Source organism: Podarcis bocagei, assembly GCF_964188305.1.
Source record: "Podarcis bocagei genome assembly, chromosome: 13".
Classification (NCBI taxonomy): Eukaryota; Metazoa; Chordata; class Lepidosauria; order Squamata; family Lacertidae; genus Podarcis; species Podarcis bocagei.
Window position 1 is genome coordinate 47,027,589 of NC_138138.1, and position 23,600 is coordinate 47,051,188.

The 23,600-nt window shown below is 47.9% G+C and overlaps 1 protein-coding gene across 2 annotated transcripts in view; it reads left to right on the forward strand.

Moving 5' to 3' along the window:
- RPGRIP1 (RPGR interacting protein 1) overlaps positions 1-23,595 on the forward strand; it is a 35,356-nt gene extending 11,761 nt beyond the window's left edge. For both annotated transcript variants that reach the window (XM_081167708.1, XM_081167709.1), the window contains 17 exons: positions 105-251; positions 2,343-2,416; positions 3,572-3,702; positions 4,179-4,318; positions 5,155-5,328; positions 6,351-6,468; positions 7,450-7,902; positions 10,082-10,251; positions 11,501-11,834; positions 12,746-12,927; positions 15,918-16,043; positions 17,679-17,814; positions 18,832-18,926; positions 19,752-19,944; positions 22,159-22,243; positions 22,339-22,469; positions 23,466-23,595. In XM_081167708.1, the coding sequence (XP_081023834.1) occupies positions 105-251; positions 2,343-2,416; positions 3,572-3,702; positions 4,179-4,318; positions 5,155-5,328; positions 6,351-6,468; positions 7,450-7,902; positions 10,082-10,251; positions 11,501-11,834; positions 12,746-12,927; positions 15,918-16,043; positions 17,679-17,814; positions 18,832-18,926; positions 19,752-19,944; positions 22,159-22,243; positions 22,339-22,469; positions 23,466-23,584 (2,808 nt within the window). In that variant the 3' untranslated portion in view covers positions 23,585-23,595. The remainder of the gene's footprint in view (positions 1-104; positions 252-2,342; positions 2,417-3,571; positions 3,703-4,178; positions 4,319-5,154; positions 5,329-6,350; positions 6,469-7,449; positions 7,903-10,081; positions 10,252-11,500; positions 11,835-12,745; positions 12,928-15,917; positions 16,044-17,678; positions 17,815-18,831; positions 18,927-19,751; positions 19,945-22,158; positions 22,244-22,338; positions 22,470-23,465) is intronic.
- Positions 23,596-23,600: the final 5 nt, after the last annotated feature.

Genomic DNA, 23,600 nt, shown 5'->3' on the forward strand with positions numbered 1-23,600 from the left:
TTCTCCAGTTCTGTTTGGTGGTGGCAGCATTGGGGGATTGGGACTCCACGGTCCCTCAAGGCTCTAGATCTCATGAATCTTTCCCTTCTTCTTTGCTTCTCCAGAACCAAGAGGCATTGAGGTCAGCCAGCGAGGCCTTGCTAGCTCAGGTCGAAAAGCTGAATGCCCACCTCAGGGAGGAGAGTCAGAAGGTGACAGCCTTGGAGAGCCAAGTAGAAATCCTTTCTCCACTGCAGGGAATGCTGGAAGATGTAAGTCGTGTCAGAAATAATCCAGAAGAAAATGCTTCTATCATACTTCTCAAACTTCAGTCTTTTATTTTTATTGAAACCATTTCTATGCTGAGATATACAGTGCTTTTTTTTCTTTAAAAAGGGGGTGCTCTCATTTTTACTCAAGAAAATCACTATTTTATAGTTCAAATTGGGGAAAATAAATACAGTAAATGGACAAAAGTACAAAGATTCACAAAATGTTTAGAGGTACAGGTATGTGTACCTCCAGAAAAAAACAACAATGGGGATATGTGTGATATGCCCCTGAGATATCTGTCAGGTGGTACATTTTTGAATGTTGAAGCCTGGACATTGGCTTAATTTCTGTTGTAGGAATTCTAAGGTCTTAAATATAGAATAAACGTTGATAATTGCACAAGGAAAACACACGGTACTTTTTTTCTTTTAAAAAAAATGTTTAGGGGGTACTCTCATTTTCCTTCTCGTATTGAAATACTGCCCCTCAATGAGGCCAAACTTAGATTCACAAAATGTTTAGGGGTATGCGCACCCCTGCGTCCCCCCAGAAAAAAAGCATTGCATAAGTATATAAACCATATGTCTAAACAGTTCAGGAGAGCAATCCAAAAACCATCTTGGCTCTCTTAAAGACTCTAAATATTTCCTCTGCCTCCTTAATCCCTCTTGCCTGAGAACACATAGGCAGATAGCAATCCGGGGATGTCCCTGAAGGGATTCCTCTCCTATATCTACAAACCTCCTTCGTATTAGTTGTCATTGTTTGCTCAGATGCTCTGCATTGAGGGATGTTTTGACGGGCATCTTTATTGTCGTATCAAATGCTAATGCTTTGTGTAAACTGTGTCTGGAACTATGGAAAAACTTGCTAAATTCTCAGGAATATCACACCTTGGCCTGCCTGAGCCACAGCAACCCTACCTTACCTGTGATGCCATTTCTGACTATTTGTAGAGGGGATGTGCTTCTTCTCCGTGCCAAAATGCAAACCCTTAAAAGAGATGTTTCTTCTTGGTTCTGGGTCTCTCTAGCCTCCTTGCTAGGAGGGGAGGGAACTCTGTTCCAACATAAAAAATGAAGATCTGCCTTGCTGTCACTGTTTCCTGCCTCTATCCATTCATCTATGACCTATCTGTCAGAATCTCAGCCTTGGTCAGAGGTAACTGGCCCACACTCCAGGCATTCGGCTTGAGATCCTTGTTGACCTCCCCGTCTGTGTCTCCCGGCAGGATACAGGCAAGGTCACAAATCGGAGATCCCACCCAGCGTGAGAGGTACACACCTCTCCCCCTCCTCCCTGCTTTCCTCAGGGAGGGGAAAGAGCCAGACAGAAATCTATTTACATGTCTTTATTCCTGTCATTCCAGCAGTACAGAGAAACGTGTCTGCACTCTCCAGTCTCCAACAGTAGAGCTAGAAACTCCACCCCTGTACTTCCAGTACAGGTCAGATGACACTCTGAGCTAACATCCAGTGCTCAAAACAGTGAATAGACTGCCCCTTTGTTCCAATAGCACAGCCCCACACATCAACATCCTGTTTTGCATTCCAGCCACCTGCAGCTGGCTTTCGCATTGCTGCTTTTTCCTGACACTATCATGGACTTAGGCGGACTCAGTCCCTTGGGGAGTTGAGCAGCAAAAGCCAAACACCCCAATTTTTCTATATCGTTTCCAAAGAAGGATGTCAGTCATATATATGATTTGAGCTTCTTAGCTGCATTTTATGTTTCCTTTACATTTGACAAACCTGGGACCTTCAGCATGTGAAACAGATGGTTTACCACTGAGCCACAGCCCTTCTGCACCCCATGGTTTTGCTCCTCTTGCCCGGCAGAATTATCCTGGTATTCAGAGACATACCTCTTCCAACACGGAATACGGTATATAGCCATCATGGCTAGAAACCACTGGTAGAGTTGTATCCTCTATGCATTTTTTTAAAACCCCTTTTGAAGTCATGCAAGCCATTGGCAGAGTCAAAAATAAAAACAGATTATTTGCCCATCTTGCTTCCCATCCAAACTCTGGGCTACCGCTGGCAGCTTGGATTCCACAACAAGACCCTGTATTGTGTACCGTTTTTCAGTTTCAGGAGAGAGTCCGAGACCTGGAAAAGGAGCGAGATTTGCTGAAGGAAGATTACGACAAACTGCTGGAGAGGTGAGAGATGGGTTGGCGGGAAAGGATAAGCAACTTGGGAGTTTGTTCCCTCTCAACAAAAGCCGTTCGTGCAGCAGTTGGGAACCTCAGACACAGGGCCGAATATGGCCCTTCAAGTCTCTCTGTTTGAGCCTAAGGACTTTCCAGGTCAAACCCCTTCCTCAGGGAAGCCCACTTTTCCCACTTCTTGAGTGTTTTTGTTTTGGCCTGTCTGTTTTGGAATGTGTCTGTGAACTCTGATATTGGTCACATTCACACCATAATAGTAGTAGTAGTACAGTGGTACCTCGGGTTAAGTACTTAATTCATTCTGGAGGTCCGTTCTTAACCTGAAGCACCACTTTAGCTAATGGAGCCTCCCGCTGCTGCCGCGCCACTGGAGCACGATTTCTGTTCTTATCCTGGAGCAAAGTTCTTAACCCGAGGTAATATTTCTGGGTTAGCAGAGTCTGTAACCTGAAGCATATGTAACCTGAAGCGTATGTAACCTGAGGTACCACTATAGTAGTAGTAGTAGTAGTAGTAGTAGTAATAATAATAATAATAATAATAATAATAATAATAATAATAATAATATTTCTGACTCATTTATAGCATTCCCTCCCCCTTGTGTGTGGCTCCGCCTTGGGTTGCCCCAGCCACTCTGGGTGGCTTCCAACACAGATAAAAACATTAAAAAGCATTACAGATTAAAAGGCTTCCCTATACAGCGAAGCACTGACTAGGATGCCATTCAAAGCACTATGATATCATTTTAAGCACTTATAGCTTCCCCATAAGAATTCTGGGAACTGTAGTTTGTTAAGGGCGCTGAGAGTTCTTAGGAGACCCCACTTCGCAGGGAATTCTGGGAATTGTAGCTCTGTGATGGGGGGATACGAGCCGCCTAACAACACTCAAGAACCTTAACAAACCACAGCTCCCATAATTCTTTGGGGGAAGCCATAACTGCTTAAAATGATATCATAGTGCCTTGAATGTATGGTGTGAATATGGCCAATATCTTTGGGTAAACCTGGATAAAAGACGGAGGCGTGTAGAAATAGACAGGCATTTTTGGTATGGGAAAAAGGGCTGCCTACTAGAATTTAGAGAAACATCGGCAAGGATTTTGTGGCCCTTTTTGATATGCGGCAAATCTATGTGTCTCTTTAGCTGCCTCACCAATACCCAGCACCCCCTAGACGTGGTTCCCCAGAAGGACAACGCCCCTTGCTTGGAAGAACAACTCAGCTCAGCAATTGCAGAAAAGCAGAGCCTGCAGGAGCAGCTGGAGAAGGAAAGAGGTGAGGAGGCCAACGAGAGCTGGCAGGGAAATGACTGAATAGGCAAAATACCCAAAACACGACCCCTTGCGTCTCACACGGGTCACTAACAGTGAAGTTCGAAACAAGAGCTGGGGGACCGCAAGCCCAGGGAGCAGATGCGGCCCTCTGCACCTTTCCGTCTGGCCCTCAGGGCTTTGGTCAAGTTGGACTGCAGCCTACTGCAGAAATGTCGCCTCACTTGCCCCGCCTACTTTTGCCTCTGGCCCCGCCCACCACTGGCATGCGGCCCCCAGAAGGCTGCCTGTGAGGGAATGTGGCCCTTGTTCTTGCTGCTGTTGTTTCATTGGCTTTTATAAATACCCTCCCCCTGTTCCAAGCTTGGAAGTGAACTGATGAATTGAGGGTAAAAATAATTAGCAAGTTACAGGAAAGGAACAGTCAGGCCTATTGGCAACCTTGCAATTCATCCCAAATCCTTGCTTTCCCCCCATAAGCTCTGAACGAGGAACTGAAGCAGGAAGTGAGCCAGTTGCTTCAGGAACGCCCACAGGAAGTCGGCTTCTTGCGGGAGAAGACGGCCATCTTGGATAACCAGACTAGAGAGGAAGACTTTCCATCCAGTCTAGTAGTTGAGGTAGGCACTGGGTAAAACCACACACTTAGCAACTGGACCTTAGATACTAGCACTGTACATACAAATACACACATATATGCAGGTAGGCATTGATTTCCATGCTGACCTTTGTCACACGCAGCTCTGTTTCCATCCTGCTGCTGTTCAGCTTCCTACAAAGACTGTTATTTTTCTCGCGGTTCATTATGTTACGATTACGTGATTCCACCCTGTTCGTTTCGATGCAAAGAATGCCCAATGCAAATATGACAGGAAAGTAATCCATCACGTATTGTTTGTGGACTGAGAACAGCTGCAGTGAATGCCAGCCGTGTTTGATGGATTGATTTCCATTCTGGATATAGGACGCATAAGCAAAACACTGGCAATTTCCATTCCTGTTTTTGTTTCTGTCAGAATTCTCCAGTATCCGCATGCACAAATTACCGGTATCATAAGCATTGCAAGTCTTTGGCTGCTGCTTCCCGGTCTTAATTAAATTGCGAGGAGTTCCAATCTGAACAGGCAGCTGAGCTCTTGCAAGGCTCATCTTGCTAGTGTTAATTTCCTGTGACATTTAGTTTAGAACATTTCGGGGGTGGGGATAAAAGACCTCTCCCTACACAGATTGGCATTTTATGTAAAAATGACCTGATCCAAGGTAAAGCAGATATCAGCAGATTAAAATGCTGAAGCAATAGAGTGAGCAAGTCATCAGTGATATAGATTAACCCAATTCCATGAAATGGATTTGCTTCTCCTCCATTTTCTAATTTGGCATGATAGTCACGCATGCATGTCAAGCTCCACACATTTCCTTCCATCTCTCTCCCCCCCTCCATTTTTTTTCCTTGCAGCCCCTCTATGTGGAAGGTCTCGAGAGAGAGTCTGAGAAGGAAGAGATGTTTGCCCAACGGAGTCTAAAGCGAAGGCTCTATGAGACGGAGGCTGCCCACGCTGAGACCGTGCTGGAGTTAGAGAAGACCCGGGACATGCTCATCTTACAACACCGCATCAACCGGGACTACCAGGTGAAGCAAGGAGACTGAGCTGCCCACCTGGGAGATGGAACAAAGGGGGGGGGTCTTTTTGGAGAACTAGGGGTGTGTGCAGACAAGCATATTCCATATTCACCGTGTCCTCACCAGGGTCAAGCTCAGTGAAAGCTAGTTCTGTGTGTTTGCACTGAGTTGAATGGGTACAGTGCTGATTGGCTAGCGCCCGTAATGTCCTCAAGAAACTTCTCTCCACCCCACATCAGTGGAATAATTTTGCAACTTTTACATTTTTATTTAACGGGAAAGGAATTCAAAACAGCCCAAATGTGCAAGGGCACAATTCACAAAGCATCCAATGGAAAATGAGGAGATGCAACTTTTAGGTATAGAAAACTCCATTTTATTGGGCCTAACCTGTTCGAATATGGATACTTTCTGGGGACATGGCCAATTTCAGTCTTTAACAAATGTATCAATAGAATTCCTTTGCTTACACTGGTGCCTTCACACATTTTCTGCAGAAACACAAGCCTTAGTAGGGCCAGGCAAGGAAAGCAGTTTTGCTACCTTATTCCCACCCGCCCAGGAATGCTCCCCTGCCTTTCAACAGCTGCATGGCAGACAGAAATTCTGGATCTGATTCTTGAATGATTTCTGTAGCTGTAAGAGAGCATTTGGGCACGATGCAGAGTATTTTGTGAATCAGGGATGCACTTTGCCAAGCAGGAGGCTGAAGGAAGGCAGACATCCCTCACTAAAGCCATTTCAAAATGTCCTCCTATGAGTTTGCTTTCAGGGGTGGAGCCACCGTATATTGTTTTGTTACATTGCACTGTATTTTATTGTAGCTTCTCAGTTTTGTTCATTCGGCACATGTGTTTCATCGGCTATTTTTTATGCTGCTTAAGGGACCAAGCGGTATGTAAATAAATAGCCTAAAGCAGCTGTAAGTGGAGGAGCAGGGAAACAAGAGTCCTCCTCATCTCTCTCCCGGCTGAGTCTTGAGGCTGACTGTAGGTACCATACTCTCTTTGGCGGGCATGCCTTGGTTCCAGGCAGAGCTGGACGGGGTGCTGCTGCAGACGGCAAGAGAGAAGCAGGAGCACGAGGAGAAGGAGCAGCAGATGGCCCGCCTTCTGGACCTGCGTGGGGCCCGCATCCGCCAACTTGAAGGTAGGCATGTGGACGGGCATACCTCCTCTCCATGCAATGTCTAGCTCCCTATCCACACCATAGATTGAAAGCACTCTTTAGATCTGCACAAGGTGGAATGTGTGCAGAGGAGGGCAAACAAGATGATCAAGGGTGTGGGAAGGAAGCCTTATAAAGGCAGTTGGGTATGTTCAGCCTGGAGAAGAGAAGGCTGGGGGTTGATACGAGAGGCACCTTCAAATACCAGCTGCAGAAGAGGGAGCAAGGTTGTTTTCTGCTGCTCCAGAGTGTAGGAATCCAACCAATGGGTTTAAATTACAAGGAGATTCCAGCTGAACATTTGGAAGAGCTGTTCAATGGTGGAACAGACACCCTCAGGAGGTGGTGGACATTCAGTGGAGGACGGATGGTCCTATGTCAGGGATGCTTGAGTTGAGATTCCTGCATTGCTGTCAGGGACCGTGCTGAAGAGAGCTGCACTGAGGAGGAATGGTGGGAGCCTCCCCCTGCTCTTGCTCTACAACCTGAATCTTTCCAGGAGCAGGAGGACAGTATAGATTTGGAACAGTGGTTTGCAGAGGGACATAGTTCAAAAGGCAGAAGCTGGGAAATACTGGATGGGGAACAGCTAGGAGAAGAGAGACTGGAAGAGAGAGGGTTAACAGATTCTCAGTCTCTGGACAGCATTCACCTCCCTTCTCCAAAATCATGGAGAGCTCAGAAAATGGCAGCACAGAAAGCACAGAGGGTACAAGCTCAGATTAATAGGGACAGAAGGGGGTGGAAACCTTAATTGGGAGCACCGCCATTCTAGGAGATGTGTTCATTGCTATTACTTTGTTCTGCTTATCTACTGCCACGGGGGAGGAAGCCAATTCCCTGAAGCCTGACAATTGCAGGGGGTTGGCCTAGATGACCCTCGGGGTCCCTTCCGATTCTGTGGTTCTGTGAACAGGTCTTCGTGGCTCTGTCTTGTTTCCCCACCCTCCCACCCCTCTCCAGCGCAGTTGAAGGACGTGGCCTACGGAACGAGGGCAGCCCCGCTTCTTCCCAGAGAGGGTGACCCATCAGTGGAAGCAGTCCCTGACCAGGCCCCACAGCTGCGGCGCGGAGAGAACCTCTTCGAGCTGCACATCTCGGGCGCGGTGCTGTCGGCCGAGGCGCTGCGTCTGCTGGGGGACCCGGAGCCCCTCACCTTTTGCACGTATTCCTTCTACGACTTTGAGACCCACTGCACGCCGGTGGTGCGGGGCTCCCGCGCCCGCTACAGCTTCACCTCTCAGTACGTGGTGCAGGCCGAGCCGTTTTTCCTGCAGTACCTGCAAGGCGCCACGTCTCGCCTCGACCTCCACCTTGCCTCGGCCGTCGAACACGCCACCCTGGCCTCCTGCTGGCTGCGCTTTGGCGAGGTGCTGGGCAGCGGGGAGAAAGTGTACACCACGGCGGTGCTCCGCGGTAAGGTTTGCACCACTCCAACTGTGGCAGACGTTTTGGAGTCGGAAAAGACTCAAAGAAGGGCAACCAAAATGATAAAGAGCATAATAAGAGCCTGCCAGATCAGCCCTGTGGCCCATATATATAGTCTGGCACCCTGTTCTCAGTGTGGCCACCAAGATGCCCATGGGAAACCTGCAAACAGGATTTTCGCATGAAAGCAATTGCCCCCTTCCTAACTTGCGCTAGTAAGTTCTATAACTTAGCAGAGTTTTACATTCCCCTTTTTAAAAGCACAGCGGATAACTGGTTGCAGGCTTGTTTAAGCCGCTTAATATTAGCTTTCTGGTAACTTCCCTTATATCCCCCTTAAAAGAATAAACACGCCACAATCTTGCTTAAAGTATATAAAAGAAGTTTACAGTGGTACCTCGGGTTACAGACGCTTCAGGCTACAGACTCCACTAACCCAGAAATAGTACCTCGGGTTAAGAACTTTGCTTCAGGATGAGAACAGAAATCGTGCTCCGGTGGCACAGCAGCAGCGGAAGGCTCCTTTAGCTAAAGTGGTACTTCAGGTTAAGAACAGTTTCAGGTTAAGAACAGACCTCCGGAACGAATTAAGTATGTAACCAGAGGTACCACTGTACTCACATCATCAGTTCACAGTTCCATCCCTGAAGGCAGACTTAGTTATAAAATATATGCATGTGGATCTATCCCATAGGGGGGGGGGGGTTAATCCCAGTGACTGCAGACTGGCAGTAACTGCAGTTCACACAACGAAAGGAAGATGGAAAAGAAGGAAGTAGGGGGAAGAGGGCTGTGTGCCTTGTGGTTTTGTTACCTGCACAGGTAAGGTCATGCCCATCTTTAGTCACATGCAAGAGGACGTATGTCCCAGCCCAGGAGGAAACAGGAAGTTCCGACTGGCTGGACCAAACATCCCCTTGTATGTCCACTCTAGGAAAACAAGGAATGTTGTATTTGACTGCTACCTATGTATCACATCCCACACCCCCATGGTTTTCAGCAACTGGTACAGTGGTACCTCTGTTTTCGAAGGTAATCCATTCTGGAAGACCATTCAACTTCCGAAACAATTTGAAAACCGAGGTGCAAAGGGCGGCCTGCAAATTCAATAGAGAAAATTGGGGCGGGGGGGACTCAGCAGAAACTGTTCGACTTCCGAAGAGCATTCGAAAATGGAAGCATTTACTTCTGGGTTGTCGGCGCTCAAAAACCGAAACGCTCAACTTCCTAGACGTTCGAAAACCGAGGTACCACTCTCTTCAGAAGCAGTGCTGCCTCTGACTGTGGCAGCAAAGCCCTCTCCTCCATGAATTGGTCTAATAATTTGAATAAGGGGATGGAGTGATTCCCCTCTAAGAAAAAGTTGCAGCGTTTGGGGGGGGGGAGGTTTAGTTCAGAGAAAAAGCAAGCAAGAGGTGGCATGATAGAATTTTATAAAATTGTGCATGGCATGGGTTAAATGGATCGAGAAAAGTACTCCCCCCCCCCAGCCATAACGCTAGCACTTCTGCAATGAAGCTGAATATTGGAAGATTCGGGACACATAAATTAGCGTACTTTTTCTCGCAGCACAAAGTTAAATCTTGGAACAGAATGCAGTGATGACCAGCAACTTTAAAGCACAAATTCATGGAGGATGAGGCTATCAGCAGCTATGGCTCTACTGTCAGACTTTGACAGCGCACACCCCTCTCTTGTTTTCCCAAAGCAGGTTATGTTCTTACAGAACAGGGATGGAAAACCTCCTTCCCTACATCACTTAATCATCATGGTTGAGCAGCTGGTAGTCGTGGCCGAGTGGTTAAGGCGATGGACTAGAAATCCATTGGGGTCTCCCCGCGCAGGTTCGAATCCTGCCGACTACGTAATCGTGCTTTTGCTTCTGAAGCTCTTGGGCTTGAGTCCTGCTTCATGGTTTTCCCACATGTTCGGGGCAGCCACTGTGAGATCAGGAGGCTGGGCTAGATGGGCCATTGGCCTGATCCAGCAAGCTGCTCTTAGGTTTTTGGGATGTGGGGAGTCTGTTAGGGCTGGGGGCCACACACCCCAGCTCCCTCCCTACCCAACTCTGGCAGGCTTCTGGAGGAGGGACTGACGCCTCTCTTTTGTTATTCCCACAATCCTTACCGCAACCTCCTGCCCACACCCTGGCACCACATAACTCCAGGTTCCAATGGCGAGGATTTCGGCATCCTGGAATATTGGGCGAGGCTTCGCTTCCCAATGGAGCAGATCCTGAGGCTCCACCGTCAGCGAACCAAAGCCTTGGGCTACCTGTCTGCGGGGGTCCAGCACGCCATGGTGGCCCATCAGGGCTGGAGGCAGGAAGAGGAGAAGGTGAGGACAGCAGAGCAGGGGGAGCTGGTGTGTACATTGCCAAATAGCTCCAGTGTTCTAGTCCTCATGAGGATGGGCGAAACGGCAATTATGTAAATATTTATTAATCTGAGATTGAGAGGAGGGGTTGATAACCATCAGGTTTATTTTCTTCTACCCATCACTGAACAGTACCTTAAGCTTTGGAAAGGGGACTAAGGAAGCCATTTTAATGAACTTGTTACCAGTTCTTTGCAAGAATCCCAGGCCAGACTGAAGATCAAGGGTCTGGAAACCAAGCTTCATGAGGAATGGTTGAGGGAACTGGGCATGTTTAGCCTGGAAAAGAGACTGAGAGGAGATATGGTAGCCATCTTCAAGTATCTCACAGAGAGGATGCAACAAGCTTGCTTTCTCCTGCTCCGGAGGGTAGGAGCTGAACCAATGCCTTCAAGTTACAAGAAAGGAGATTCTGACTCAACATCAAGAAGAACTTTCTGACAGTAAGAGCTGTTTGACAGTGGTACAAACTCCCTGGGGAGGTTGTGGACTCTCCTTCTTTGGAGGCTTTTAGGCAGTGGTTGGAAGGCCATCTATCATGGATGCTTTAGCTGATATTCCTGCATTGCAGGGGGTTGGACTGGATGACCCTCGGGGTGCCTTTCCAACTCTTAAAATTCTATGATTCTAAGATGTAACGTCCGTTCCCCCATCCCCACCAAAGGCTCAAGATAGGTAGGGGCACTGAAGAAATGAAACACAATAAGTAGATCCAAACCCACTGCGGGAGTCGAAAGTCATCTGAAGGGTCCCAGGCTCCCTACGTTGCTTTTTCACTCTGCCATCACCACCCTGAGACCTGAAGGAGCATCGCCACCCCCATTGTTCTGCCTGGACACTGAGGGCCAGCGCTAAGGGCCTTCTAGTGGTCCCCTCACTGCGAAAAGTGAGGTTACAGGGAACCAGGCAGAGGGCCTTCTCGGTAGTGGCGCCCGCCCTGTGGAACGCCCTCCCATCAGATGTCAAGGAAATAAACAGCTATCTGACTTTTAGAAGACTCCTGAAGGCAGCCCTGTATCGGGAAATTGTTAATGTCTGGTGTTTTATCGAGTTTTTAATATTCTGTTGGGAACTGCCCAGAGTGGCTGGGGACAACCAAGCCAGATGGGCGGAGTATGTATGTATAAATTATTATTATTATTATTATTATTATTATTATTATTATTATTATTATTATTATTTACCCTATCCTCTTTTCCCCCTGTAACAGGCCCTGGGAGCAGGCTGGAACGAGGTTTGTGTGCAGATCGAAAGCTGCTCCAGCTTGCGCAGTCGCTGGTTGGGCTCTCAGCCCAGCCCCTACGCCATGTACCGGTTCTTCACCTTCCCGGACCACGACACCATCACCATCCCTTCAAGCAACAACCCCCACTTTGGGGACGCCCAGAGCTTTGCTCTGCGCATCACGCCTGAGCTGCACCATTACTTGCTCCGGGACAGCCTGCAGGTTTATGTGTTCGACGACGAAGACGAGGAAGCAGGTAGCTACCTGGGAAAGGCCCAGATCCCACTGGTGCCCCTGGCACAAGGGCGCAGCGTCGCAGGTGAGATGGGCATATCTCGGGGTGGAGGAATTTCTCTTATGTTGCAGGCCCTCAATACATTTAAGGCATGTTTCAAGCACGTGACTTCCTCCCAAAAAAGCCTGGGAACTCTAGTTTCCCCCTCACAGATCTGCAATCTCCAGCACCCTTAGCAAACTGCAGTTTACATGATTCTTTGGGGGAAGTTGTGTGCTTTAAATGAACTTTCTGTGTATCATGTAGTATATGTATTATTTATACTTTTTCAAGTTTATACATTTCATTAGCTTCACAATCAATTTAACATTTCAAAATTTGACTTCCTCCTCTTTCTGCAGTTTTTAGTTTTTTTAAAAAAAATATCTTCTGCATATCCAAATTCATTTAACTTGCTCATTTTATTATCTACTGTAAATATATACTCTTTTGAGACTGCAGGTTATTACAATAATCCTGCTAATGTTTTTATCTGTTTGCATTTTTGCAAGGAATTCCCCCCGATAAAATGCATTTCTGTATGTCATTTTCACTACGATGAGCACCTTTCTACACATTTTTTTTTGGCTGGTGTAGTGGTTAGAATGTTGAATTAGGAAGTGGAAGACCTGTGTTCAAATCTACACTCAACCATGAAGCTCAGTGGGTGACTTGGGCCAGTCCCTATCTCTCAGCCTAATCGACCTCACAGGGTTGTTGGGAGGATAAAACAAGGAGGAAGGGAAATCATGTATGCCACCCTCAGCTCCTTAGAGGAAAGGTGGGAAGGGATTTTCAGTAGGTAAATAAATAAATAGGCTGCCTTATTGTGGAAACTGCACATTTTTAAGTCATCGGTGTCAAACCTGGGTTGCATCATCGTTCAGTGTGAGAAAATCATTTCAGCTAAGACCCAAACACAAACCACCTGTGTCGACTCTTCCTCCCTCCTGCAGGAGATTTTGTCCTTATGGATCCAGCAGGGAAACCCAATGGCTCCATCTGCCTACGTCTGGAGTGGAAGCTCCTTTACATGCCCCCGGAGGACTTCCGCCATCAGGCGTCCGCCGACTGGGAGCAACAGCGGCAGTCTTTAGAGCTGCAGATTGAGGAAGAGAAAGCCGAGCTGCGAAGCCGGGTATGTAAAGTCAGTGTCAAGGGTCGGGCTTGGCTGCCACGCTTTGCAGCCCCCTTGGCTGTCACAGAGCAAGCGGGCCAGTAAACCACACAGTCCGAAGATGGAGTTAACTCTCGATTAGCAAAAACCCGGTCTCCACCATCTTGGCTGAGTGTCAGACCTAGTGAGTTCAGCTGAGGACATTAAAGGTCCCCACCTCCCCACAGCTGTCTATCTCTCCTCCACTCTAGGGCTTTTCCTGTCTAAAGTCCGTTTTGGAGGCCTAATCCAGCCCCCCGGCTGATTTAACATATTTTGTTGCATTGTGCAAAATATGAGCAAGCCAGGGCTGAACTGATATTACCCTTGCTGGTACCTTTCCCGGGAAAATCAGAGGCTCACTATGTCAGGTTCCTATTGGAAGACTGGACAAATGCTAGAACATTAGCAATGGCAAAGTTTTTATCGGTGGTTGCAAGAACAAATCATCCCTATATTCTGAACAAAATGCTTGTTTAACCTGGAGATAGGCTGTATGAATTATGTATTGCCTTGTAATGACCCTGTGGCGGTTTATTTATTGGGGTCAAATCCTAAAAAAAGCTCAGCAACTTTGGCCGGCCCTCACGCATGCTCACTTCATCAAATCTGGCCCTCTTTGAAAAATGTTTGGGCACCCCTGTCCTAAGCAATTGGAGACTGTGTCTGTATGCAGCCAGTCTCCCCTCCGCTCTCTTCATGCCTCTCCTGGTTCTAGGAAATTGGAAAAGGGGAGCTTGTTGCAGAAGGAAGGGGAGACTCCCATGCCTCTTCACCACCCAGGCTCATCTCTGCCTCTTGGCCTCCCTCCTCCCCTGCTTCATCTTTTGCCTGATTTTGAACTTCCACTCTCCCCAGGGCTCACTAAGCCCTGTTATCTCTTCAGCTTCTGACGCTTCATCCCAGCTTTTTCCCTTTGATCACTCTTTGTCCTCCTACCACCAATCCCCTGAGTCTGAGCCGTCTTCCCTTGGGGGTTCATCAGCTGGTTCCTCCCAGCGTTCCTCTGCGTCCGACTACGGCAGCTAATGATAGGTGGACCCAACTACTTCTAATTTTGTCCTCACTTGCCTCCCTGCTGAGTTCCACAAGGGCAACACTGAGACTAAGGAAGAGCAGGCTTTATAGCCAGGGCCATAAATAGCTGGTTATAAGGCAGGCAGAGGGATCTGGCTGAGGGCAGACTAAGGTTGATGGGCCAGCACCCTAATGGATAAGATTCTGCTGCTTAAGGATCTTTGTAGCGGCCTCACCCTGGTTGGGCCATAAGTGTTCATCTGCAGGCATAGGCAAACTCCGGCCCTCCGGACGTTTGGGACTACAATTCCCATCATCCCTGACCACTGGTTCTGTTAGCTAGGGATGATGGGAATTGTAGTCCCAAACATCTGAAGGGACGGAGTTTGCCTATGCCTGATACAGCAAGGAAGAGGCTGTGTCAAGGCTTGAGGCTGCACCAGCCAAGTGGAAATACCCTTACAATCTCAGTTCCTTTTAACAAAACAAACTTATGAAAAGGCTTCCCGCTGTCCTCTCTACTTCTGCCATTCAGGCTTTGCATGTCATTTATCGTGCCAGGATGGCCGAGCGGTCTAAGGCGCTGCATTCAAGCCGCAGTCTCCTCTGGAGGCGTGGGTTCGAATCCCACTCCTGGCAAATAGTTGTTTGTTTTCAAATTTTCCACACGTACAAGAAAAAAGGAAAAACATCAGAAATAAAAGATGAGCTTATCTTACATTGTATATTCTTAGACTGGCATAATAATTACAGTGTGCATAATAAAATTGTTGCGAAATCTAAGATAACTAAATAAATACAAATATGTAAATATGATAACGTTACCAAGCATAAACGAAAAAAGATAGGGAGAGAGAGAAAAGATGAAAGGAAAAAAGAGAAAGAGAAAGAAAAAAAGAAAAGAGCAAAACCAAAAAACTATTAAAAAATAAAAGAAATCTACCGGGGTCTCCCTGCACAGGGCTGCAGCTCAGTGGCAGAGCCCTTGGTATTTGGAAAAGACTCCCAAAGCGTATGTCTTCACTGCCGAGCCAAAAAATAAAGCGAAACATAAGACAGTGGCATGAAAAGTGGCAGGGTTTCCCTGCAGGAACCTACAGGGCATGCACTGATTGGAAACGAAGCAGTACGTCCACCTTGAACCTTTTGCAGGTAGGAACAGTACTTTTGGGTGGAAACCTGATACCATCACGCCCAGAAATAATCATGAATGCGCTACGAAAAGGATGCCTGGAGAGGACAACGGACTGGCAGTGACTCTCCAGAGCTTCAAACAAGACCCTTTCACAGCCCTAATTGCTGGGGATTACAGCTGGGGACACCCCTCTCCTGCCAACAGTGTTTTGGTTTTTTTTATTTAAAAAAAAACCCTGCAAGACGAGGGAAAACTGTGTACTCATTGGCACTATACATTTAAAGCCCTCTTTTGCCACTTTAAATGCTCCTGGCTTCCCTCAAAGGATTCTGGGAGCTGTAGTTTAAGGGTGCCGATAGAAGTTAGGACACCCCCACCACCAGTCCCCTCGCAGAGCTGCACTATCCATAGTGGTTTAACAATCAAACCTGCTCCCTTTCCTGCAACTTCAAAATCTACCACCTGAGTGAGTCCATTGCACTCCCTTCCCTAAGGGTAGGGCCTGCCCTGGCAGTGGAGAGAGAATGCCCAGCTAACTGCTGGCTTCTCTCTCTTTTTTTAACAAAAAAGCCCAGACAATAATTACAGATCTCTTGCGTGTCGTTGTTGCAGTAGATGAGTGGAAAGGAGCAGTAAGCGTTAAAATCAGACAAACATTTTAAGTAAAACAGCTTTCTGATACGGCCCATCCACAGTTGGAGATCATGAACTCTTCGAGATAAGTATTTATGAAAGTTAAGAATGGAAACCAGAGGGTGCCAGATGGCTTAGTTTTAGGCTGGTCCCTCACTTACTTCTGGCTTCTCTTATGCCCGTTCAGGTCTCCCAAGAAAGTGGTAGTGAGCGTTTGCCTTCTGGTCTCCAAAGGAAAAAGCCACGTCTCATGTCGGAGGCGGAGAAACGCATTCGGAAACATGCCAAGCCAGAAAATGGAGCCATCCAGCAGGTGAGAGATGAAGACTTTGGCCCCGAGTGCATAAGCGCTTATACCACTTCAAACAGCCATGGCTTTCTCCCAAAGGATTCTGGGAGCTGTTGTTTACTAAGAGCGCTGAAAATTCTTGTTGTTGTTTAGTCATTTAGTCGTGTCCAACTCTTTGTGACCCCATGGACCAGAGCACGCCAGGCACTCCTGTCTTCCACTGCCTCCCACAGTTTGGTCAAACTCATGCTGGTAGCTTCGAGAACACTGTCCAACCATCTCGTCCTCTGTCGTCCCCTTCTCCTTGTGCCCTCCATCTTTCCCAACATCAGGGTCTTTTCCAGGACGTCTTCGCTTCTCATGAGGTGGCCAAAGTACTGGAGCCTCAGCTTCAGGATCTGTCCTTCCAGTGAGCACTCAGGGCTGATTTCCTTCAGAATGGATAGGTTTGATCTTCTTGCAGTCCATGGGACTCTCAAGAGTCTCCTCCAGCACCATAATTCAAAAGCATCAATTCTTCGGCGATCAGCCTTCTTTATGGTCCAGCTCTCACTTCCATACATCACTACTGGGAAAACAATAGCTTTAACTATACCTTTGTCGGCAAGGTGATGTCTCTGCTTTTTAAGATGCTGTCTAGGTATGTCATCACTTTTCTCCCAAGAAGCAGGCATCTTTTAATTTCGTGGCTGCTGTCACCATCTGCAGTGATCATGGAGCCCAAGAAAGTAAAATCTCTCACTGCCTCCATTTCTTCCCCTTCTATTTGCCAGGAGGTGATGGGACCAGTGGCCATGATCCTAAGTTTTTTTGCTGTTGAGCTTCAGACCATATTTTGCGCTCTCCTCTTTCACCCTCAATAAAAGGTTCTTTAATTCCCCCTCACTTTCTGCCATCCAAGTTGTGTCATCTGCATATCTGAGATTGTTGATATTTCTTCCAGCAATCTTAATTCCAGCTAGGGATTCATCCAGCCCAGCCTTTCGCATGATGAATTCTGCATATAAGTTAAATAAACAGGGAGACAATGTACAGCCTTGTCGTACTCCTTTCGAACCAATCAGTTGTTCCATATCCAGTTCTAACTGGAACTCTCTAGCTTTCTCCATAATACAGCACATGTTTGCAATTTGGTCTCTGGTTCCTCTGCCCCTTCGAAATCCAGCTTGCATTTCTGGGAGTTCTCGGTCCACATACTGCTTGAGCCTGCCTTGTAGAATTTTAAGCATTACCTTGCTAGCGTGTGAAATGAGCGCAATTGTGCGGTAGTTGGAGCATTCTTTGGCACTGCACTGCCCTTCCTCTCTTCCTCTTGGGGTGCTACAATGCCCAGAGTGGTTTTAAAAATCAATCCCCCTTTCCTTTGGTGATGGTCAAGTGTATAGCTTTGTTGTTTTTATAGTTCTTTGATGTGCATGGTGCTTAAAGTGCAAGAGAACAAGTCCCTTGCCCCAAGGAGATTGAAATCCATAAGGTCTCATACGCACTTCCACATTTAGGAGAAGCTAAATTATGGAGCATGTTCAGACCCTCCATATGAAAGCAGATTTGTATACTTGCTTATTTAACGCCAGTGTTTCTGTTAGAAGTCAGAGGAGAGAAGCCCGGTTGCTGTGCTGTTCTCAGACCCTGACCTCAGTGGGGTTTGTGTCTGCACAGTTGGCCCTGGAAGGAGTACGAGAGGAAGAGGAGTACAAGGCGGCAGCAGCGGAAGAAGAGATGACAACCGCAAGTCGCCAGGAATCGGAGGGGAAATCAAGCCCACCGGCTGAAGCAGCCGTGCTGAGTGACAATGGTACTTTCACGGAAGGCTTACAATCAGTAGCTCTCTGGATCGGGAGGTGGGGGGGAGACAGGACCTGCGTGTCTCCACTTGCTGCTGGACTCCAACTCCCATCAGCCCCAGCCGGCATGGCCAATGGTCAGGGATGATGGGAGATGGAGTCTAGTAACAGCTGGAAGATGCAACATTGGCTCTTTCTGTTATCGGTGATGTCAGGCTACTGTTGCCCTTGGAGCAATTAAACGAAATACAAGGTGTGACTGGAAAGTTCGGTGAATGGTCACAGAAATCAGACAGTTCAAACATATTCAAACATACAATTGGCACTGGAAATGCACGAAATGCTCACAATTGTGTGTGGAGATGAAGCTGTAACTCAAAAGACGGTGTGTGAGTGGTTTAAGTGTTTCCATGAAGGGTGGAAAACCATCGAAGGTGACCCTCAGTCTGGCAGACTGTCAACGAGCAGAACGGCGGCAAATGTTGACAAGAGTTTGTGGGGTCGCCGTTTGTCTGTCCGAATGATGGCAGAAGAATTGTATATTCCCTGTGAAATCGTCACTGGGGGTACTGAGTTGTCCTGCCCTCCATATTCTCCCCATCTGGCCCCACCGGATTTCTTTCTTTTTCCAAAACTGAAATCTGCACTGAAGGGGCACAGATTTCCCAACATTTCACATGTCCAAGCTGCTGTGACGAGGGAACTGAAAGCAGTACGGAAAGAGGATTTCTCCAGAAGTTTCCAACAGTTCTATGATACAGTGCCTTGTATCAGAGGGGGCCTGCTTTGAAGGCCCGCAAGGCATGTATGTTTGAATATTTCTCGCTGTCTGATTTCTGTGACCATTCAACCGAACTTTCCAGTCACACCTTGTAAATATTAGAACCAAGCCTAAGATCAGTTGTGGCATAAGCTTTCTTGGACTAGGTCTCGTTTTGCCACATCATGGGGCAGTGAGATTGCAACAGGAGTGGGGGGAAATAAGAAGGCTGTCTCTTACGTAGCTGTCTCTCGAATCTTGCCTCTAGCCTCAGAGAGACCAGATACTTCCAGTGAAGCCCAGACCACAGAGAGCGATGAAGTGGTGGTGCAATCATCTGGACTCCAGGAGTCCTTGGGACCGGTGGGTACTGGATTTTCTAACCTAGTAGGGCGCGTGTTGAAAACATTGACCAAATACAATTAGAGGTGGGCTTATTCAATGCTGTATGTAGTACATGGGTCACAATGTGCCAAGGGGGTCTTCCCTGGGCCCCACAGGGTCTCATGCCAACTGCTGGAATTAGGCATGACGGAAGTCTTATTTCGCCAATAGATAATACATTTTTTTTACACCTTAATTACAGTGCGGGAGGGACGCGGGTGGTGCTGTGGGTTAAACCACAGAGCCTAGGACTTGCCGATCAGAAGATCGGCAGTTCAAATCCCCGCGACGGAGTGAGCTCCCGTTGCTCGGTCCCTGCTCCTGCCAACCTAGCAGTTCGAAAGCACGTCAAAGTGCAAGTAGATAAATAGGTACCGCTCCGGCGGGAAGGTAAACAGCGTTTCCGTGCGCTGCTCTGGTTCACCAGAAGCAGCTTAGTCATGCTGGCCACATGACCTGGAAGCTGTACACCGGCTCCCTTGGCCAATAAAGCAAGATGAGCACCGCAACCCCAGAGTCGTCAGTGACTGGACCTAATGGTCAGGGGTCCCTTTACCTTTACCTTTACAGTGCGGGAACGATTACATTTTGACATCAGGTGATAGGTAGGTGGAGTCACACATCTGATAAACATGGCCATGTGGGTGTAAAGATATGGATCTGACCCACCCGCCTTCCTGATCCAGTTCCCCATCTCTCTGTTCTCAGTGAGCATCATTCTACTCAACTGATTGCCTCTTGGTAAGCAAAGGTTTTTGCAAAGGTTTTATTCCGTTCCTATTCCTCTCCCACCTTGGCCGGCAGCCTTCAGACAGGATCCGCGTGGAGGTCATCTCCCTGAGCCTGCACCCGGACAGCCCACCCATTGCTGACGAGAACATCCAGCAGCTGTACGTTGAGTATCACTTCCCTGGCCTGCCACTGGAGGAAACAGAGACCCCCTTCTCTTTGCGGAAGCCCCAAGGAAACCAGGAAATCTACTTCCACTTCAGCAAAGGTGAGGAGGCGTGTGTCTGGTTCCGTTGATGCAGAAGGAAACCGTGATCTAGGGAAAGAAAAACTCATAAACTTGTAAGAGCTGGCATGGCCTACAAGGCTCCCTGCTATATTGCCAGATTTACATGCCTCTAGGCCAGGGTGAGGAATTTCAAACTCAGGGGCCAAATGTAACCCCCCCAAGCCACACCCCTTGCTGCCTCTGATTTCGCAATTCTCCTTGAGTATTTTTGCCTGGCTGGAATATGCCCTTGAACTCCCAGGCCTCTTATCTGCCGGGCTGGAGTTGAGAGAGAAGTGTGCAACCCCTGTAGCAAATGTAAAAAAAAAAAAAAAAAAAAAATCACACCTCTTGCTCCGCCCACTTTTGTATGTAGCCCCACCCAGGAGTGAATGTTGCCCTCGGGCAGAGAAAGGGTCTATACCAGTGTTTCCCAAACCTGGGCCTCCAGCTGTTTTTGGACTACAACTCCCATCATCCCTAGCCAGCAGGACCAGTGGTCAGGGAAGATGGGGATTGTAGTCCAAACACAGCTGTAGACCCAAGTTTGGGAAACACTCTAGTAGTGTGGGACATTTTACAAAGACCATTGAGGGCCACACTCCATCAAATATGAACTCTTGGGGGCCACATTATTATTATTAAATTTGTATTCCACCCTATACCCATAGATCTTAGGGGGGTTCACAACGCACAGCAGCCCCCATTTCTTCTCCCACCCCCACCACATGAAATTCAGCTCCCCAATCCTTTTCTAGGTCCTTGCAGCTGTTTATATCAGAACCTACCGTATTTTTCGCTCCATAAGGCACACCTGTTAAGGCGCACCTAGTTTCTAGAGGGGGAATACAAGGGGGAAAAAATTATTTAAAGGGAGCGCTGAGCAGAGCCTGTATGTATCCCAGGCTCTGCTCAGCGCTCCCTTTCACAAGCCGAGTGGAGTGTGTGTGTGGCTCTTGGGGGCTTTTCCCCGAGGAGGGAGAAGGGCAGCGGGCTCTGTAAAGGGAGTGCGGCTATCCCTGGCTTTTGCAGGTGGGGAAAGGGACAGAGCCCCACCTCCCGCAAAAGCCAGGGATAGCCATGTGAAGCCGGGATGAAGGCTTGCTGCTGCCCTGCGGAGGCTTCGTGGGCTACCCCAGAGCTGCTCAGGAGCTTATCGGGGCTGGCGGGGGAAGCCCGGGCTTCCCCCACCAACCCCGACAAGCTCCGGGAGTATTCCCCACCTCCCGCAGAAGCCGCACACTCTTTAAAGGGGCTGTGCGGCTCTTTAAAGGGTGCGTGGCTCCTGTGGGCTTTTCTACGAGGTGGGAGAAGGGACTGATGCCGCCAGTCAGCCCCTTCTCCCTCCTGTGGAAAAGCCCGCAAGAGCCGCACGGAGCTTGTGTGCGGCTCTTGGGGGCTTTTCCCGCCTGCCCCCCTGCATTCGCTCCATAAGACGCACACATATTTTCCCTTGCTTTTTAGGAGGGAAAGAGTGCATCCTATGGAGCGAAAAATACGGTAGTCCATCTACTGCTTTCGGATACAATGCTCAATAGCACCATCTAGTGTGCATCTGAAGGGCTCCATGCTAATTTATGCACTACCCTTACTCCCAAGAGTGGGATGCACAATCACCTTCCCCTACCCAAACCTCCCCCAATTTTATTTCCATTGTAAAAATGACCCCATAAGGTGTGTTAGACTGCGAGAGATACCCGCAGAAGGCTACTTTTCTGTGGCCGTTTTAGAACTCGCCTCCCAGCCCACCCCAGCTGCAGCCATTATCCCATGTCAGGTCTCACCGACAAAACCACCATTCAGATGCAACTCTAAGCTGCCTCCCCACATTCAAAGGCCAGCATCTCCCATCTTCATTTTCCCTTCTTGCAGATGGCTACTCCATTGCACAACTTACGGGGATGGGGCAAGAGTCAGTTAGAATGTGTTATATGCCACTGGCTGCCCTCCTAAATTTCTCCCCCTGGACCAGTTTGAGGAACCCATGTTCCACAAGGCCCGTTTTCCAGGTGTAAGGCGGGATTGAGACCATGGGATGAAGAATTTGGCCCCCAAGTAGCAAAGGACTTAATTCCATTGTGGACCTCTCGTTCTGGAGGCGTATTTTAGTATCGACAGCCTAGTTTTTGTCGAACGCGTCTGCTTTTATCTGTCTCCCTGCACTCAACATGCCAAGCGACTCCAGTAAATGTCTTCTTGAATCTTCTACTTCAGTGATCAAAGTGGACCCAGACCCAGAGAGCCTTCAGAGGCAGCTGCTCTTTTCTATGTTGGAGGCAGAAGAGCCCCAGCATAACTGGTGAGTATCGTGTTTCCCTTCCCCTGAAACCCCAGGCGAAAAAAGAATGAATGATCCCAATGCCTATATTCATGGAGCCCTCTTCCTTGACATAGGCTGCAATTTGCTGTGGTGAGCGAACCACTGCCAGGGACCAGAGGAGAATGCGAAGACGTCGGCTTTGCCTACTTGGACTTGCGGGAGATTCTTCTGACAGGTAGCGATTTGCTGGAGCAAGAACTTGACGGTAAGAAGCTGGCGGCTCGTGACAAAACTGAAGCCGTGTCAGAAGTAGCCTTCAGAGCCCTTCCAAGTGATGTCTGACTACAACTCCCATCAGCACTAGCCACGGATGCTGGGAGTTGCATCCCGACATCTGGAGGGCATCAGGTTTGGGGAAGGCTGGTCTACAACTATGCCAGCTTGCTATGCCACTTGTTCTGGACCTGCCATTTCAAACCAGCCCTAATAGCTGTAATGACAATCTCCTTTGGTTGCTGCATTTTATCGACAGTGGATTGTGCAATATTTAAAAACCAGCATTTGCAAATCTCCAAATGGGTCCGAACTTCAATGTCTAAAACTCCTGTCTAGAGATCACGCTAAGGGTGGCCAAATTCTGTGCGACTGCCATAAAACTTAGGGAACAAGCTGTTCTACCACAATTATTAAGGTTTTAAATGACAATTTAAAGTGATCAAGAGTTAATATACAGTGGTACCTCGGGTTAAGTACTTAATTTGTTCCAGAGGTCCATTCTTAACCTAAAACTGTTCTTAACCTGAAGCACCACTTTAGCTAATGGGGCCTCCTGCTTCTGCCGCACTGCCAGAGCACTATTTCTGTTCTCATCCTGAAGCAAAGTTCTTAACCCAAGGTACTATTTCTGGGTTAGCGGAGTTTGTAACCTGAAGCGTATGTAACCCAAGGTACCACTGTATATTTTTAACTGCCGCTATATCTGCATTATCTCTGTTATACCCAATTGCAATTCAATGTATTCCTGTTGTGTTTTATGACTTTCCTGATATTGTAAGTGAGCCGGAACTGGTCTGTGACCGTAATAATAAAATTCAAATTCACCAGCATTTGCAGGTTCCCTAATGGAACCACAATAGGAGTGGGTGCTAGAACCTTAGTCCTTATAAATGAAGACTGAGACTCTCCTGCTTTCTTCAGTAATAACAGACTTGGTTCCACATCTCTTGCACACAAAAAAACCATTTTAACCTTGCCATTCTAGTTATCAGTCCTTTTGATCCCGACGCCAACATTGGGAAGCTGAAAGTGTCCATGGAAGCAGCTTCTGCCCTGGGAGCCATTTACTGGGCAGGCCAAAGGAAGAGCAGTGAGGAAGGATAAGCTGAACGGGTGAAGA